At 44.1% G+C, this 18329-nt stretch overlaps 1 protein-coding gene across 1 annotated transcript in view; it reads right to left on the bottom strand.

Moving 5' to 3' along the window:
* Positions 1 to 18329, bottom strand: part of LOC135218031 (Bardet-Biedl syndrome 7 protein homolog) — a 197305-nt gene that overhangs the window by 107956 nt on the left and 71020 nt on the right. The window contains 1 exon segment of the mRNA XM_064254176.1: positions 11718 to 11914. Within this exon segment, the coding sequence (XP_064110246.1) occupies positions 11718 to 11914 (197 nt within the window).

Below are 18329 nucleotides of genomic sequence, written 5' to 3'. Positions count from 1 at the left end.
TCCTGGAGCTTCATATTGCAATTGAGAATATGTACACTAAATATTTCGTCAAAATTCCTCTTACTTTCGTAGTTACAGGGTAATTAGTAAACATAACTCAATAAGCCAAAAACATTGATCCGTACAAGAAAATACAATATTTCTTCTGTTGTCGTAAATTTTAATAATTATTGTCACAGATATTGTGACCAATGGCATCTGTAGAGATTCCATGAGTTGCAGAACAAGGGAAGTCAGTCAAGACGTCACGTAACCATGATTCAGTGCGAGCACAAACCCCAAGTAGTCTACACGTTCGAGTTTCACCTCTGACATTCTCTTGCTTTTACGTATGTTTATCTTTGTTTCGGCAAGAATTTCATCATGCCAATGAGTAAAAGACAAGCAAAACATCTCGCTAACATACAGACAAAGAAAATTCGCTCTAATATGATTATAGAATATCATAATATACGCGATATTAGTGTAGTTAGTGAAGAGAGAGAGGGAGGGTTGCGTAGTAAGTAACGGCCCTGTCTTGCCTGACGCACACGTCACACTGTGCCCCAGGCTACGATCTTTGAGCAAAGGGATCATCATTTATGATAAATAACAGTTTTGGTTTATTAATACCCAAAAAGGAATACAAAATTCATAATAATCATGATTTATTAACATTGTCTTTGTAAAAAGAGAGTACATACATGTTTGAGTTTCACCTCCGACATTCTCTTGCATTTACGTTTGTTTATCTTTGTTTCGGCATGAATTTCATCATGTCAAAGAGGAAAATACAAGGAAAACATCTTGCTAACATACAGAAGAAGAAAATTCGCTGTAATAAGCCGAGTTAGTGAAGGAGAGAGAGAGAGTTGCGTAGGAAGGAGTGCCCCAGGCTATGATACATGAGCAAAGGGATCATCATTTATGATTAAATTATGTTAAATAACAGTTTTGGTTTATTAATACACAAAAAAATATACATTCAATATAATCATTATTTATTAACATTGTCTTTATAAAAATACGAAGTAAAACTTTGAACGCCCGTATCTCAAAACTATACTTATTGACCTTCAAAATCTATCTTCTCACTTAGTTTTAAAGCTGTAACATTGGAATTTGGTATATAACTCAGAAAGACATTATAGAACAATCAAATGAAGCCCTTTTTTCCAATTTTTGTTTCGTCTTTTTTTTATAGATTTTGTTTTCCTAATTTATAGGGTTTATTTTTTTACCATAATGAAAAATTCATATACTATAGCCAAAAAATGACTTTTAGAAAAAAAACTCTTCACTTGATTGGAGGTCTACATCAGGTCTTTATATGGTAGTAATCCCAGGTCTTAATATTAAATATCAAGGGAGGAGATAGACTTTGAAAAATAGTTATTTTCGGGATAAATCGCCCTGGCGTCACAAAACCGAAGGTCACAGACGAAAATCATATGCAGTTTGGAGAAGTCCCAAGTCACCTTATTAAGTGGAAGGAATATCAAAGTCCTGTCCTTAAAAAATGGCATTAGCCGGCTGGCCCCCTTAAGGGAGACATCTAAAAATCGCATACAATTTTTGCCTCTGACCTTTGGTTTTGTGATGCCAGGGAGATTTATCCCAAAAATAACCATTTTTCAAATTCTATCTCCTCCCTTGATATTTAATATAACAATTTGTCAAAAATTGTATTTTTCCTAACTATACAAACCTGAGGTCCTTTGCAATAGGAATGTAACTTGCGGCAGCTGGAACCGGTTGTAAGCTTCAAACAAGGGAGTTCGGTAGTTACCTGCTTGTCCAACAGTTCGCGCACCGCGTGACTGGGAGGTGAAGATTCACTTTGCTTTAGGCCCAGGAAAAAACAAAGTGAGGGGTGGCATGAGGTGGGACTATGTGTAAAGGACCTCAGGTTTGTATAGTTAGGAAAAATACAATTTTCGACAAATTGTTATTTGTTCCGATACGAATACAAACCATCGGTCCTTTACAATAGGAAGACTCACTTCCTGGTGGGTGGAATCTGAGTCTTAAGAACAGACTGGTGTTCGTCCAACCTTGGTTCCCTCCCTGGTCGTAAGAGCAGAGGGAGGGATCCTAGCCTCCGCCCAATGATTGGGGTATGTACCGCAGGCTCAATGGTCAGACCTCTGGACCCAAGTAATAAGAGGGAGGCAAGTGTACCTCTTAAAACTAGCAAGCAAGAACTTGTTCCTATTGCAAGAGGCAATATGAAGTCATGGGTTTGTCTCTTGTTGGCTTCCACTTCCCCCCCTTGTCGGGGGAAGTGGTGGATAATCGCTCCTATCCCTAATGAAAGGGATAGGATGGGGCTCGGTCGAGTAGCTTACCTGCATCGCCTCCTGTTCCAGCGTAGTGATGACTGCGTCCCTCTGCCCACAGGTAGAGGGAGAGAAAAAGATGGGGAAGAGAAGGCCAGTCACACACTCATTCACTCATCCATTCACGCAGTCACACAAGGATGCGATGCTGTTCTGTCCGCTCGGGTGCTGGGTAAGCTACACAACATATTGAGCAGCCACCACGGGTCCCAAGGAAAAAGTGTCCAAGGACCTGTGGGCTATATTCTGAAGGTAGGAGGAGGTGAAGGTGGTCTGGTTGGTCATGACCCCTGCCTACAGGACCTGCGCCACGGAGAAGTTCTTGTGGAACGCAAGGGAAGGACCAATACCTTTGACTTCGTGGGCTCTCGGACGAAGGGTACGGATGTCGTCACTACCATCAGCTTCGTACGCCCTCCTGATCACCTCACGCAGCCAGAAAGAAAGTGTGTTCTTGGATACTTCTTTCTTGGTCACCCCGGTGCTAACGAAGAGGCGTTGACACTCAGGCCTGAGGTGCCGAGTTCTCTTCAGATAGCGCCCTCACAGGACAGAGCAGCATCTCATCTGCATCGTTGTCGGTGAAGTTCATTAGGGAGGGGATTGTGAAAGACTCGAACCGGCCGTCAGGGACCGAAGGATTCTGAGTCTTCACTACGAAGTTCGGGACGAAATCGAGCGTCACAGATCCCCACCCCCTGGAATGCTTGACGTTGAAGGAAAGACCATGCAGTTCCCCTACTCTCTTTGCCGATGCCAGGGCCAGCAAGAAGAGGGTCTTGAGGGCCAGATCCCTGTCTGACGACTCTCGGAGTGGCTCGAAGGGACTTCGAGTCAGACTCCTAAGGACGAGAGTCACGTCCCACCCCGGGGGCCTGAGTTGCCTGGGTGGGCAAGACCTCTCGAAGCTCCTCATAAGCAGGGAGATTACGAACGAATTAGAGAAATCCACTCCCCTCAGTTTCAGGACTAGGGCCAGGGCGGCTCTGTATCCTTTGACTGTGGGGACAGAGAGGAGCTTGTCTCGGCGAAGAAACATGAGGAAATCCGCTACCTGCTGAAGAGTGGCTCTGAGTGGAGATAGACCCCATCTACGACACCAACCACAGAAGACGGCCCACTTTCCCTGGTACACAGCTGCAGAGGACTGTCTGATGTACCCAGCCATCTCTGTTGCTGCTCGGCGAGAAAAGCCTCTCGCTCGCAAAAGATGGTGGATGACAGCCAGCCGTGAAGATGTAGGGACTGGACTGACTGGTGGTACTGTTCCACGTGTGCCTGGACGAGAAGGTTGTGCCAAGGGGGAATCTCTCTCAGTGCTTCTGCAAGCAGAGCCAGCAGGTCCAGGTACCAAATGGCCTGAGGCCATTTGGGAGCCACCAGGATCACCTGGAGATTTGGGGTGACCTGCACTTGGCTGATCACCTTGCAAATCAGACAGAACGGGGGAAAGGTGTACGCGAAGAGGTTGTCCCACGGGTGTTGAAGAGCGTCCTCTGCAGCTGCCCATGGGTTCGGCACGGCCGAGAAGAAAACCTGAAGTTTTCTGTTGTGCCGGATGGCGAACAGATCCACTACTGGACGTCCCCACAGGTTGAAGAGCCTTTCCGCCACGTCTGGTGCAATGGGAGGGACACTAGGCCCCCCTGTTTGTTGACATATGCCACTACTGTGGTGTTGTTGCACATCAACACCACCGAGTGTCCCACCAAGCGGTCCTGGAACTCTTGGAGAGCGAGGAACGCTGCCTTGAGCTCCAGGACGTTGATGTGAAGGTGCTTGTCGTGACGATCCCACACTCCTGCAGCCAGCAACTCCTCGAGGTGTGCGCCCCATCCCTCGGTTGATGCGTCCAAAAACAGCAACATCTCGGGGGGGGGAACGATCCCTGACGATCTCCACAGCTCCCTTGCTCAGCATGGCTTGGACTTCCTGCTGAAGGGCTACGTCCTTTGATGTTCCAGGTAGTAGATACCCCTCCCAAACGTCTACTATCCAGGTCTCCGCTCCATAGCGCTGCCATGTTGCCCAATGGCTCGCCAGGCAACCCCCCACTTCCGGCAGCAGGTGAGGGGGAACGCCGTCCCTAGCGTTTCCCGCCTGTCTTCGACTTCTTCCCTGCTCCCCCTCGTGGGAAGGAGGGCTGGGAGGAGGGCTGATGGCGAATGCCCCTGGAAGAAGTTGAAGGCAGTGTCTTTCCTTTGGGCTTCGACGATGCAATCGTTTTGGCCACAGAGGAAGCGCTAACCAAGCTCTTGGGCTTGGCCACAGTCGTTCGAGGCTGCCCAGACGTCTGGTGGACTAGACGGTCACTGTCATCAGTGCGCCGTTGTTCCACCGCAGCGTCCACCATCTCTCCTGGGAAGAGAGAGGAGGAACTCCGCACTGGTCCGTTGCGAAGACCCAATGCCGCCTCACGCCCAGCCGCCCTGGTCACTTGGGTGAGGACTGCGTCCCTACACCGAAGTACCAGGTTGGCCCACAGGTTTGCCGTCTGGTGGGCTAGGTAGGAGATGGCTCTACCTCCCGACTGGCACAGTCTCCCAAAAGTGGGGTTACCTTCGGGAGTGATATTTCCCGAGGTGGCCGCGACCTTAGACACCGTGTGGGACCACAGGTCTAACCAGGAGACTACATGGAATGCCGCCATGGCGGTGGATTCCAGTGCAAGTGCCTCTTGCTGTGAGAACCATAAGTTCTCTAACAGGAGCTGCTGCAGAAACACCCCCGGAGTTAACCTGTTTGGGCGGCATAGGATCCTCTGAAGGCACGTAGAATCTCCTCTGTCGCAGTAGAGGCGGAGGAAGTAGCTTGGAGGACCTGCCGGACCTTAGCGAACCCTCCTGTCCGGAGACAAGAGTGTCCACCTGGCCGAGCGCCGAGTCGGCTAGAGCTGATCGCAGCAGACCCACTGTCGTCTTGGGTTCCTTCTTAGGACCCCAGAACAACTCAAGCCTGGACATGGGCTCAGAAGGTGGGAGCAGCGATCCTTCCCCGAGGTTGTTGTGCTGACGAATCAGTGCAATAACCTCTGCAAACGACCTCTGGATCTCGGGAGTGACTGCGTCTTGAGGAGTAGGACCGTCAAGTCCCTCCAACAAGAACGCCTCTCAAGACCCTCCTCCTTCAGAAGGAGGAACAGCGACAGACCCCTCCTGATCTCCTCCTGCCACTTGCGCATACGACCTGGTCAGTCCTAAGACCGTGCCTGGCTCGTAGGGCGTCTTGGTGGGACCGTGAGGAGCGCACTCCTCACGATCACTCTGGATCGCCTCGCTCTTCCCGGCGTAACCCGAGGAAGTTGAAGGGATCGGAGAGGAAGACCTGATGCTCCCCCCTCGCCCACTGGTAGAACCAGTGTGCTTGGGAGGCTGCAGGCGATCGCCAACCCGTGGTGGCGATTGAGCTGCAGGCCTGGTCACGCGGCTCTCCTGGGGAGAGCGGCTGGACCGAGAACAGCAGCTCCAGTCCTGTGTGTCAAAGGAGCTGCTGCTGGTCCCCCTACCCGCCCGGTCCTGGTGGGAGCGGCGGTCAGGGGACCTGCAGAGACCACTGTCGAGGTGGGAGTGATGCCTTTCCTCATGGCGTGTCAAACCGCTGGAACCGATCAAGGGGACCTCTTCCTAGCCTCAGCCCGCGGCCGGTCTGGGACCGTCGTGTCAATCCTGGTCACCTGCGGATCACTACGAGAGCGATCGCTGGCCTGGCGGGAGTCACCTGAGCAACCCTCGCCAGTCTTCCGTTCCGTGCCTCAGTCCTGGCGCCGAGCAAACTCGGAAGCCTGAGCCTTGGCTGTACTCACCCACAGGTGACCGTACACTCCGTACCTCTTGCGAACGAGAGGCCGAGCAGGAATCTGGTGTAGCGGCAGAACCCCTAGCACCAGGTGAGAAAGTACCGGTGTTAGCCAAACCCCTCTGGTCCCCGTCTCCCTCTTCCTTGCGGAAGGAGAGACGGGCCCCGCTCCCGAAGGAGCGGGAGGGCCAGCGGAAGAACCCACCATCCCACCAGAGTGAGACGGGCCCTTAGAAGTTCCCGAAGGAGACTTCTTAGGGGGGGAGGAGGCAGCCTTCTTCTTCCTCGGTTTAGAAGCCTTGGAAGTCAAAGTGGAAGAGGCAGCAGCAGGCGACGACGACGAAGATGACGACGACACCTTCCTCAGGACAGACGTCAGGTCCTCCATCCAGGACGGAGCCAGGGCTATTGCCGAAGCAACACGGCCCGGCTGCACCTGTCCGGAAGGACCCGCGATTGGGGCAGCAACACCACAGGCAGGAACGACGTCGGCAGGGGTTGGTCCAGGCACGGCAGGAGCAGCAGGTACGGCAGGAGCGGCAGGCACGGCAGGAACGTCAGGTACAGCAGGAGGCGGGACAGCGGTCAGCGACATCCTGGGTACGGGTGGAAGGTCCAGGGGCGAACTCTTGGGGCACCGAAAGTCGGGGGCTGAGGCGAGAGCGGTGAACCCGGGCGGAGGAGGCACAACCCTCCTTGGGAAACCAGCAATCAGGGCCTGCACCGCAGCTGAGGGTGTCACCGTAGTCACATGCTGGGTGTACACAAGATGAGGAGGGGTGGCATACCCCGGGGTCAAGACGGTGGTGGTGGTCACCGGTCCATGAGTGACCGGAGCATCACCTGCCAGGTGATGCAACAGCCCCAGAACGCTCGGTGTCCTCTGGAGGCCCAGCGAGAACCATACCTGGCCGAGGAGCACCTGAGGAGGCAAAGGTCGGGTTAGAAAGAGGGGTTCCCCCTCGCCCGGGGGGGGGACGACAAGCCCCACCCCGAACGAACGGAAGACCTCGAGTACAGTTGGATGTCGGGGTACCTCGCCCCCTCCTCCCCGAAGGGGAAGGAGCCATACACAGGAGCTGAGATGGCGGCAGGAAGGAAGACGACGTGTCTGTGACCAAGGGAGTCGCCGGAGAACCTTCCGAGGACTCCCTGGCATGCTTACGTCGCTTCCTCCTACCCTCATATCGCACCCACTGCTCCTCCGACCAAGATATGCATAAATCACAAGGTTCGGCGCGAGAGCATTCGCGCCCTCTGCACCGAGCACACAATTCATGAGGATCCACTTCTGGGAAGGAGCGGAAGGCCCCACACTTACGGCCCTCCACACCAGGGCAAACTCTGCGGCTGATGGGGAGGCGTGAGGACATCTCCAGCTCACGGGAATCCATAATCACAGTTATAATAAAATACAAAAGCACACGTACTTACAGTATTTTAACACAAACGCAAAGCAAACCAAGTTTGAGAAGACACAAAGCATACGACGAAAGCCGGGCAGAGAGAGGTGGAGAACACGTCTGTAAACCAGCACGGCCAAAAGCAAAGTGGATCTTCACCTCCCAGTCGCGCGGTGCGCGGACTGTCGGACAAGCAGATAACTACCGAACTCCCTTGTTTGAAGCCTTTGACCGGTTCCAGCTGCTGCAAGTTACATTCCTATTGTAAAGGACCGATGGTTTGTATTCGTATCAGAACAAATTATGAACTAGGATTACTACCAAACATAAACCTGATGTAGACCTCCAATCATATGAAGTTTTTTTCTAAAAGTCATTTTTTTTGCTAGATATGAATTTTTCATTACCTATGTTAAAAAAATAAACCCCATAAATCACGAAAAAATAATAACAAAAAAAGACGAAACAAAAATTGGGAAAAAGGGCTCTATTTGATTGTTCTATAATGTCTTTCATTATATACCAAATTTCAATGCTATAGCTTTAAAACTAAGTGAGAAGATAGAATTTGAAGGTCAATAAGTATAGTTTCGAGATACGGGCGTTCAAATTTTTCCCGGTATTTTTATAAGACAATGTTAATAAATAATCATTATTATGAATGTATATTTCTTTTTTGGGTATTAATAAACCAAAACTATGTTATTTATCATAATTTAATCATAAATGATGATCCCTTTCCTCATATAACAGTCTGGGGCACTGCGTCAGGGAAGACGGGGCACTCCTTCCTAAGCAACTCTCTCTCTCTCTCTCTCCTTCACTAACTCGGCTTATTACAGCGAATTTTCCTCTTCTGTATGTTAGCGAGATGCTTTCCTTGTATTTTCCTCTTTGGCATGATGAAATTCATGCCGAAACAAAGATAAACAAACGTAAATGCAAGAGAATGTCAGAGGTGAAACTCAAACATGTACTCTCTTTTTACAATGTTAATAAATCATGATTATTATGAATTTCATATTCCTTTTTGGGTATTAATATACCAAAACTATGTTATTTATCATAAATGAAGATCCCTTTGCTCAAAGATCGTAGCTTGGGGCACAGTGCAACGTGTGCGTCAGGCAAGACGGGGGCATTCCTAATTACACACCCCTCCCTCTCTCTCTTCACTAACTACGCTAATATCGCGTATATTATGATATTCTGTAATCATATTGGAGTGATTTTTCTTTGTCTGTATGTTAGCGAGATGTTCTGCTTGTCTTTTCCTCATTGGCATGATGAAATTCTTGCAGAAACAAATACTATAAACATATGCAAAAGCAAGCGAATGTCAGAGGTGAAACTCGAATGTGTACTCTACATGAGGTTTGTGCTCGCACTGAAAGGTGTTAGCTTAGCTGACTTCCGACTCATGGAATCTCTACAGATGCCATTGCCCACAATTTCTTTGACAATAATTATCAAAATTTACGATAACAAAAGAAATATTGCATTTTCTTGTACGGATCAATGATTTTGGCTTATTGAGTTAAGTTTACTAATTACCCTGTAACTACGAAAGTTAGAGGAATTTTGACGAAATATTTCGTATACGTATTCTCCACTACCATACGAAGCCTCCATGAATTTTTTCATGACTGCATTTTTCGCCCTATACCCCCATATGTAAGGGTTCTGGCGGGGCCCCCCTTAACAATCTATAAATCAATAAATATGTGGTATTACTATAACTTTCAAACTAGGCAGTCCCCAGGTTACAACAGGGGTTCCGTTCTTGAGACGCGTTGTAAACCGAAAATCGTCGTAAGCCAACCTTACTTTTAATGCTTTGGATGCATTAAAAACTATGTAAACTACATTCTTATTGCATTTTTCATCCAAAAAACCTCCAAATATTGATTATTTTGCATTTTTGGAGTCATATTTCTTCTGCCAGATTAGTGTTGTAGGCGCCGTAACCCTGGAAATAATTTCTGATAAATATAATTGAAAATCTTTGTAACCTCGGAATGTCATAAGCTGAACCCATCGTAAGCCAGGGACTGCCTTATAATGGACCATAACATCTGAATTAAAGTCATTTAAGGTGGATTACACATTTTTGCCTTTGGTCAAAAATTTATCCTAAATAGTGGCCCCTTGTACACATGGTATTCTTTGACTTTTTATCCATCTATCAAGCTCCAAATGGATTCTACGAAAATGGTAAAAATATATAGTAGCTGTATTAATTTTAGAGAACATCTCGAAGACGAATCCGCAGGTTCGAAGAAGGGGGAAGGGGCTGAAAATGGAGGAGAGGTTGCAACAACTACATTAGGGTTAGGTTCTAAAGCCTCCTCAACTAGCTTGTTAGTACGAGAACTACTGGAGTTTCTAGACGAAGCTTTCCTAACTCTGTTCTTCTCTAACTTCCTCAAAGAAGAAGAAAGAGACTTCTTCCTCATTCAAAATCTCACATTCAGTACAAGGATAGTAATGACAATCATTCATAAGTGATCTATAGAACTACAAAACAAACTTCAACAATGAAGGTTCTCTTAAGGATTTTCATCATATCTTCATGTCAAATGTTTCGTGTTAATGACTGTCATTCAGTAACTGCATACAGTACGTAATTATGACTGTCTTACAACAGTGGTATTTCCTTAGAAAAAACAAAAATTAAATTACTCTTCTACAGTGTGAGGATCTACCGAAGGATTCGGTAGTCTTACGTCACACATTCATCGCCCATATTCTAAACACAGTAGTACTAGCGTCTGACGCATTAGAGAATCATAAAAAGTAAACAAAAGCGTATGCCAAGCCAACGATCCAATACGTCACCAAAAGACAGTCAAAAGATCCACAGCAAGTGAAAAATGAAATCCAAATCAGGAGGAACCAACAACGGGTGTTGTCGGAACTGGCGACAGAGAAAATCTGATTAGGAAACGGGAATGGTTCCTAGTCCCGCCACCCAGCGGCGGGAGGGTAGATCACCTGACCTACCTGTAGCGTGTGCCGCGAAATTTGAAATTCTGTCGGGACGTCGGAAACTATAGCTAAGTATATATCTGCCGGGGAAGTTGCATGTACAAAACAATAATTTCCTCAAAAGATAGGGAGATATAGGGTGTTATCAATTTCTACACAATCATGATGATAGGGTATGTTCAAAGGTACCTGGGGGATATCACAACAGATATTAATATGAATGAATACCTATTGGAGGATGCTTTACAAGACTCGTGCTCTCTTGGATATGGCACATTACCATCTAACATAGTTTGTTGTACATAAACAAGGAAAGGAGATACTGCTTGAATTATTCACTTTAATTCCTCATGTCTTATCCCAAGCCCTAGCACTTACAATACTTGACTGGGAATGCTATTTTTATTTCTGGAAAGGATCCCTATCTAGGGGCCTCCCAGAAAAATGCTAATTGGTTTTTTTATCTTATCACCTTCCTTTTTTCTCTCTTTGAGTCTTTGGAAGACTCTGGGGTCCTTGGGTGTTTGGTTGATGGTTTCTAGATTTTCCAGAAGCCAATAGTGAGTACTTTTTTTGTGTGTGTAATAGTCTACTTCAAACTTAGCAGGATATTCCAGTACATTCTTATGTGTCGCCTATGGAGGAAGATTTGTCCCATTTAAGAGTGTGATGTCATAGATCTCTATGAGGAGTAACTGAAAAAGTGAATCCAACCACCTTCTTTCAGGTAATTTTTAAGATTCCACAAAACACAAACAATTTGCTGATGTCTGTCACTGAATATCAATCAAGATAACCAAATACATACACATACTGTATATTCTCATAACTGAAATAATGAATGTGAAAATATGAAAAACACCATCATCTTTACTGTCCTTTAAGCATAGTCCATGGACACATACTTTTCCCTGACAAGAAAACAGTACATAGTCTCAGGCTCCTGCATCTCATGCTAAAAATGACTGGCTGTACAAGTTTTATTCACTTTTCACTTTGTTGTCAGTAAAGCACAGTTTCAAACCACTCATGTTACCAATAAACAAAACTAATTGTGAACAGTATAATTAATAAAACATGGAACACTTTAGATCACTGAAAAGACAAACCAAAAGACACATAACAGGGATGCAAGGCAAAATAGTGAACATACTTATCAAAACAAATTAAAAAAAAGGTAATTTTGACACATTTACACTTGACTTATTCTTACCTTCCCAATTGGACTAGACCAATCTTGCCATCGGAAGTGCCGTACAGTAATTGGTCTCCATGTTCCCCCCCATCATTGTAGAACAGTTGTAGGCTGGAGGGAGGTGAAGGCAGTTCAACTGAATATAAGACATCAGAACCTGACATTACCCTTAGGAGTCGATCTTCACATGCTAAAATTGGAACAAGTGCCTTCATCTGCCAAGAAAAAATATGTATAAAAAAATCATATGAGAGAGAGAGAGAAATAATCTTTTCTTGACTAAGATTCTATTGCCTCTAGATCAAAGTCATGAATATCAACTTGCCACATTAGCTATCCTAACTCGGCCAACTTCCCTGTACAAGATTTTTATAAAGGAAATATCCTAATTTCAATCATTTCATGAATTCCACCTTTACGAATTTGTTTTCGCTTTAATGTTCAGGCAATGTTGATATACCAAGAAGTAAATAGTTGTTAAGGTGCAAGAACCTGTTTGACCACAAGGTAGCATTCCAACATTTATTTCCCTCTCAGTCTTTTCTGCTGCTGTATTGACAACAGATAATGCATGACCAACTCAGAGTGCTCACAAGTTTAGGCAGGAAAAAGTCTGTGGTGTGTATTCATTTCAGTGTCTGTTAAATCTAGTGTATTTACTGGATTGTTCTGTTAAGTACAAAATTTTAATTTTTACCTGACTAAGATTCATTCAATAAGTAATGAAGCCTGATAAACTGAGGTGCCAAGGTACTCCTCTTTTGTTAGGTATAGTCAAGGCTGGTGGCTAATAGATGAGATTAAAATACACAAATGTGGTTAGAGTAAATACCGAATGAATCTATTGTTGTTGACGACACAATAAGCCAGAATGTCAAAACAAACAAAAGCCCTATTAGCTTTACACTAGACACATTAAAAGTAAGGTTCTTTGTTGCCTAGGACTTGAATCTGTTGGCACAGACACAATAATGGAGTGTCTATGATTTGTGATAGCTTAGAATTTGACTGATTACAAGAACTAGAGTGTTATTCTAGTGAAAAGTGCTATATCCCTTTGAAGTTCCAAACTTAAATAGTATTTATCTTCATCTCTTTCATCTACTTCTGTCTCAAAATCATCATCCCATTTCCTTAAAAACGTAATACAGAATATCCAACCTTATAGTGCACAAACAAATAGTGGAATATCAAATTGCAGGACATATTCTGTGATGTAATGTGTAGAGCCACAATAATCTATACTGTAAAATCTCATGAAATACCTTCCAAGTGTGTAACCAATACTTTGTGTAAAACAACTTGCAAACATTGATCAAAAGTTGCCTCACTACTTCAGCACCGGTGCAGTTTATACTGCTTGTGTGTGAATTATGAATTTGTGATTGCAACAGTTTTAAATAACAAATTATGCAGTTCATAAGAAATTTAAAACAATTTTTGTTTCCTACATACAAACCAGTGTTTTCCTTTCTACCACTACATCTAGTCAAATCAAATGAAATTGAATGGTCCCTTCTTTCAATTTCATAAATGGATCCTTCACCTTCAAACTTTTTCATGTAGCATAAGTATTAACACTTAAGGGCCCCTTCTTTCATTATTCCCTGCATACCTTCAGAAACTTGAATCCATCTGGTGAGACTTTTAAATGGACCGAAAGATCAGTTTCAGCCAACACTTCAGTTTCATCTGCTCAATAGTCATCTCATCTACATTGGGATTTGAGTTAATAAGTGTCATGCACAAAAATATATTTTTTATTATATGCAAAAGTAATTTTTCATAAAATGCTACTTATACTACTGTGAACTACTGCCCTCCCAACCCCCTGACTCCTCTGGGTCCACTTGTGAGTATACAAGGCTGACTGCCCCTTTCTCATTTCATCTCAGTAGAGACTACAGAATCTGAGACTTCTTTTGTATCAAACAAAAAAAGGCTAATTACAAGTAATGGGTTTTAATCAAAACCTACTTTCATTGTAAAAATTAGAATTTGCACAACACATCTTCATAAAACTTACAAAATAAGCCTGTCTATTTACAAATACACATCACAAAAAAATTGAATAAAGCAGTGAGACCACACATACAATCAAGTCAGCATGATGTCCGATATAAAAAAAATCCTGTGAACTATATACATACATAAAATTACATTATACTAAGCACTAGGTGAAACACTGATAACCGATGTGCAACTTTATATGAAAGGAAATTCTAATACTAATGCAGCAAAGTACTAATCAGTGTAAGGTAAATTTACTCTTGGATTACCTGCCCAGAAAACAGCGTTGTCTTTAAGAATTCTGACTGGAAATGCAAAAATATAATTTTACAATTATGATTACTCTCCACAGATAAAGAAAGTACTCTCCTTTTACAATGGCTATAACTGCTGGTAGTTGTGGAAAAGGCTTAATGAAAAAAAATTACCTAAAATAGGGATTAAGCTGAGAAGAAGCAACTGTAGATAAGCCAAATGCTTATTTCCAACTTGCAAATGAGTGACATGATGAATAAAACAAGTGTAACCTCTCACTGGTAACAAATGTGCATATTTGTATATAAATTTGTAGAGTTAAGAGGAGAGATCATAGAAAGACAGAAGAATCTGGCACATTACAGCAATGGCCACAAAAAATGACAAATTTTCTAAGACAATTTGTATTTTTCATTGCTACAAACCTGAGGTCTTAACAATAGAATAATTTCTAGCACCTTGCTGGATCCGGTTAAAAAACAGATGAAAGCAAGGAATCTCGTGATATCTGGCAACGCATGCGTAGATTGGGTGAAGGATGGTTGAAGACCATTCACCTACAATCAAGCATCAGTCTTTCCCAACTCAGGATGTCTTAACAAACAGAGGGGCGGCTAGAGGCGGGCAGTATAATGTTAAGACCTCAGCTTTGTAGCTATGAAAAATACAAATTGTCTTAGAAAATTTGTCATTTGTTCATACGCGAACAAACCTTCGGTCTTAACAATAGGATAGACTCATACTTGGAGGGAGGTACAAGACATCCTAAACTGACTGGGGGCCTACCCACCTGTCCAGCTTCCAGAAGAAATGATTTCTGGAGAGGGACTGAAGCCCGTTGAGAAGCCAGATAAATTGATATCTAACCACTCAGACGCTGAGTGATGTACAATGATATATGGGAGAACCATTGTATAGGGAACCAAAGAGAAACTTTGACTGACTAATAGCAAACCAACACACCAGGGTTTGTACCACTCTCAACTCCTCCTTGCCTAGGAGTGGAGCATATGCTACAGAATAGAGGGTTTGACATTTGCATAATAAGTGACCACACTATCAGTATGACTACGTTACTCATTGTATCAGACCAGTCCAGTGAATGATGTGTCTATTCCTTAACTCGCCCGAAGGAAGAAGGAAAGGTACAAGAGAAAGAAGGAGACCAGCCAACTCTCTCATTCTCTCATCCACACATTCATCTTAGGAAAGATACAAAAGTGCCCTGTTAGGGGCAACTATGAGTACACAACCTGTTGGGCAGCCACCACAATACCCAGGGAAAACGTGTCTGCAGATCTGTGGGCAACATCCTTCAGATAGAAAGAGGCGAATGTGGACTGGCGTAACCAAGTACCAGCACTCAGCCCTCTATGTACAGCCAAGTTCTTTTTAAAAGCCAGAGAGGGACCAATACCACTAACGTCATGCGCTCTAGCCTGCACAGATGTGGTGGTGGAATCATCAAGAGACAAGTATGCCTGTCTGATGTCTTACCATATCCAAAAAGATAGTATTCATAGACACCTCTTTCTTGTACGGCCTGTGCTAACGATAAGTCTGCAGCAGCCTGGTCCAAGGTGCAGAGTCCTTTTAAGATAGCAATGCAGGGGGGCCTGGACAGGGCACAACAAACGCTCTTGAGCATCACCACCCACAAGTCATTCAGTGATAGAATGGAAAACGATGTCAACCTGTCATCGTGCACAGAGGGATTTTGGGTCTTGGCCACTAATTCAGGGACAAATTCGAAGGACAACGACCCCCAACCCCTAGCGTACTTCACCTCATAGCTCAGATCGTGGAGCTCTCCTACCCTCTTGGAAGATGCCAAAGCCAGAAGGAAAATTGTGTCAAGTTCCTGTCAGTTGAGCGACACAAGAGCTCATATGGACTCTTGGTGAAGCTCTTGAGAACCAAGGAAACATTCCACGTCTGAGGCTTGAGCTCTCTAAGAGAACTCAACTGCTCAAACCCCTTAACTAGCAAGGAAAGTTCCCAGGAAGAGGAGATGTCGATACCTTTAAGGCATAACACCAAACTCAGGGCCGCCCTGTAGCCTCTAATGGCAGAAACGGACAAACGTTTCTTGTCTTCTGAGAAAAGGGCCTCTCGCTCGGAGGAGAAATTTGAAAGTCTCCAACCGTGAAAAGACAGGGATTCTACTGACTGGTGGAACATTTCCGCATCATGCTGACACAGATGTCGCCAAGGAGGAAATTTCCCTCAGAACCTCTGACAACAACTACAGCAGATCTGGGAACCACTCAGCTTGAGGCCACAGAGGGGCTACCAAAGTCATCCTGAGACCCTGTGAACTCATTAGCCTGTTCAAAACTTGATGGATCAAACAAAACGGAGGGAAGGCATACACCTCCAGGTTGTCCCAGGGATGTTGGAAATGAATGAATGAATGATTGGAAGTTCTCTGGCATCCTGACATCGAAGGTCATTGACGCCGATATCGTTTATTATAAATAAAGAATAAAATTATATGCAATTAAAACCATAAAAGCAAATATCATTGTACAAAGTTAAATAGCTTTCAGAAGACCTGCTTCTGAAATAAATCTAAGTGCACTTGCATTGTATGACACATCATGTCCAAGAATCTTGGCAAGGATGAACCTGCCATCCTCACCTTCGAGCCTCAAACAGATATCTATTTCTTTCCGTGCTATAAGTGGGGCATTCAGTCAACAAATGCTTCACGGTCAAGGGTATCAAACAGTCGTCACAATATGGTTGGTGTTGGCCAGCTAGCAAAAACTCATGTGTCATCCGAGTGTGACCAATTCGGAGACGACAAAGAGTAGTCTCCCACTTTCGGGGCATCACGTTATATTTCCAAGGGGATATAACATTTGTTATTTCTCTCATCTTATTATAGCTAAGCTTTCCCATGCTTTTGCCAATTATTATAAATAAAATTCTTAATTGTAGGTAAAAACATCATTACATGGAATGGGATACCTTCTTGGTAGCAACTCAGCTGCAGCATTCTTTGCCAGTGAATCTGCCTCCTCATTTCCACACACACCTACATGTGCCGGAACCCAACAAAATCTAATGTTATGCCTTTCAGACCAATAATAAAAAGCCACTCTAAAATCTTTAAAACCAAAGGGTTACTAGAATTGAAAAACTTCTAAAGCTTGAAGGACACTTCTTGCATCACTAAAAATGGTAAAATTGCCCTCATCTTTTAATGCTATTTTCTCAATAGGCGGTTAATATGCCATATAGTTTCTGCAGTAAATATGGAAGATACTAGAGGAAGTGCACCTCTACAATTAAAAGAACCACTATATACTCCAAATCCAACGCCAGCATCAGATTTGGAGCCATCTGTATATATAAAAGTCGATTCCCTATGTTCTTCGACATGTTCATGAAGAGAGACCTGGCTTCTAATCAGTCATGTCTTTTTTATACCAATAAAATATTTACAAAAAGATATATCTGGTAATTTCCAGGGAGGGGTTGGTGATATCCTAAATGGAAGAACTATTTCTGGCTATATCAAGACCGTTTATTAATTTTTTTACCCGAAAACCATAATAAGGTTGAGGAGATTTTGGGTGTAACTCAAAATATCTACAATGCCTTACAAAGTTTGCAGTCTGACAGGCTAAAGAATTGGGAAGTCTTTGCAACCTAAACCAATAAACGAATAATAGAAGACTTTCGGTAAAGGTCTAAAAGTTAATTCTCCAGCGTCAACAAGGAGACTTGGAATAGGCGAAGTTCTAAACGCTCCTGTAGACAATCTAATACCAGCATGGTGTATAGAATCTAATACCTTTAATCGGCTTGGGTGGCTGAGGAGTATATTTCACACCCATAACTAATTTTTGAAAAAATTAAGGCCTTGTATAATTTTAAAATAGTTTTGCGGTCTGCCCCCCATGATGTATGTGATATGAAGTTTTAATTGTAAAACTAATATTGTAATACCTACCTGAAACACCTGAACTAGCCCTGGTCACTTACCAGCCCGAAACCATCATTTATTCAAATTTACCAAATCTTTGTTGGTTAAAATAAACGATCAGGTGTTGCCAATCTCCTGGCAAACACCCTCGTACCTAGTTACCAGCCCACCGCTAGTAGCCCTGCCTCACGGGCCGGTCACACCTGCCCTCTCACGTCAATCATAACTCAATAACTCTGTATGAGAGGGGAGGAGGGTGGGAATCATTCAGGTGTTCAGGTAGGTATTACAATATTAGTTTTACAATAAAAACTTCATATTGCAATACACCCCCTGAACACCTGAAACTAGCTACCCGATAACAACATTAATTTTGGAGGTGGGGAATCAATCTGCCCGGCCCTCCACTGTACTAGTTGTCAGTCAATATA

The sequence above is a fragment of the Macrobrachium nipponense genome, chromosome 9, assembly GCF_015104395.2.
Source record: "Macrobrachium nipponense isolate FS-2020 chromosome 9, ASM1510439v2, whole genome shotgun sequence".
Taxonomy (NCBI): Eukaryota; Metazoa; Arthropoda; class Malacostraca; order Decapoda; family Palaemonidae; genus Macrobrachium; species Macrobrachium nipponense.
Note: the sequence above shows the minus strand (reverse complement) of the source record. Positions and strands in the feature narration are given on the sequence as shown.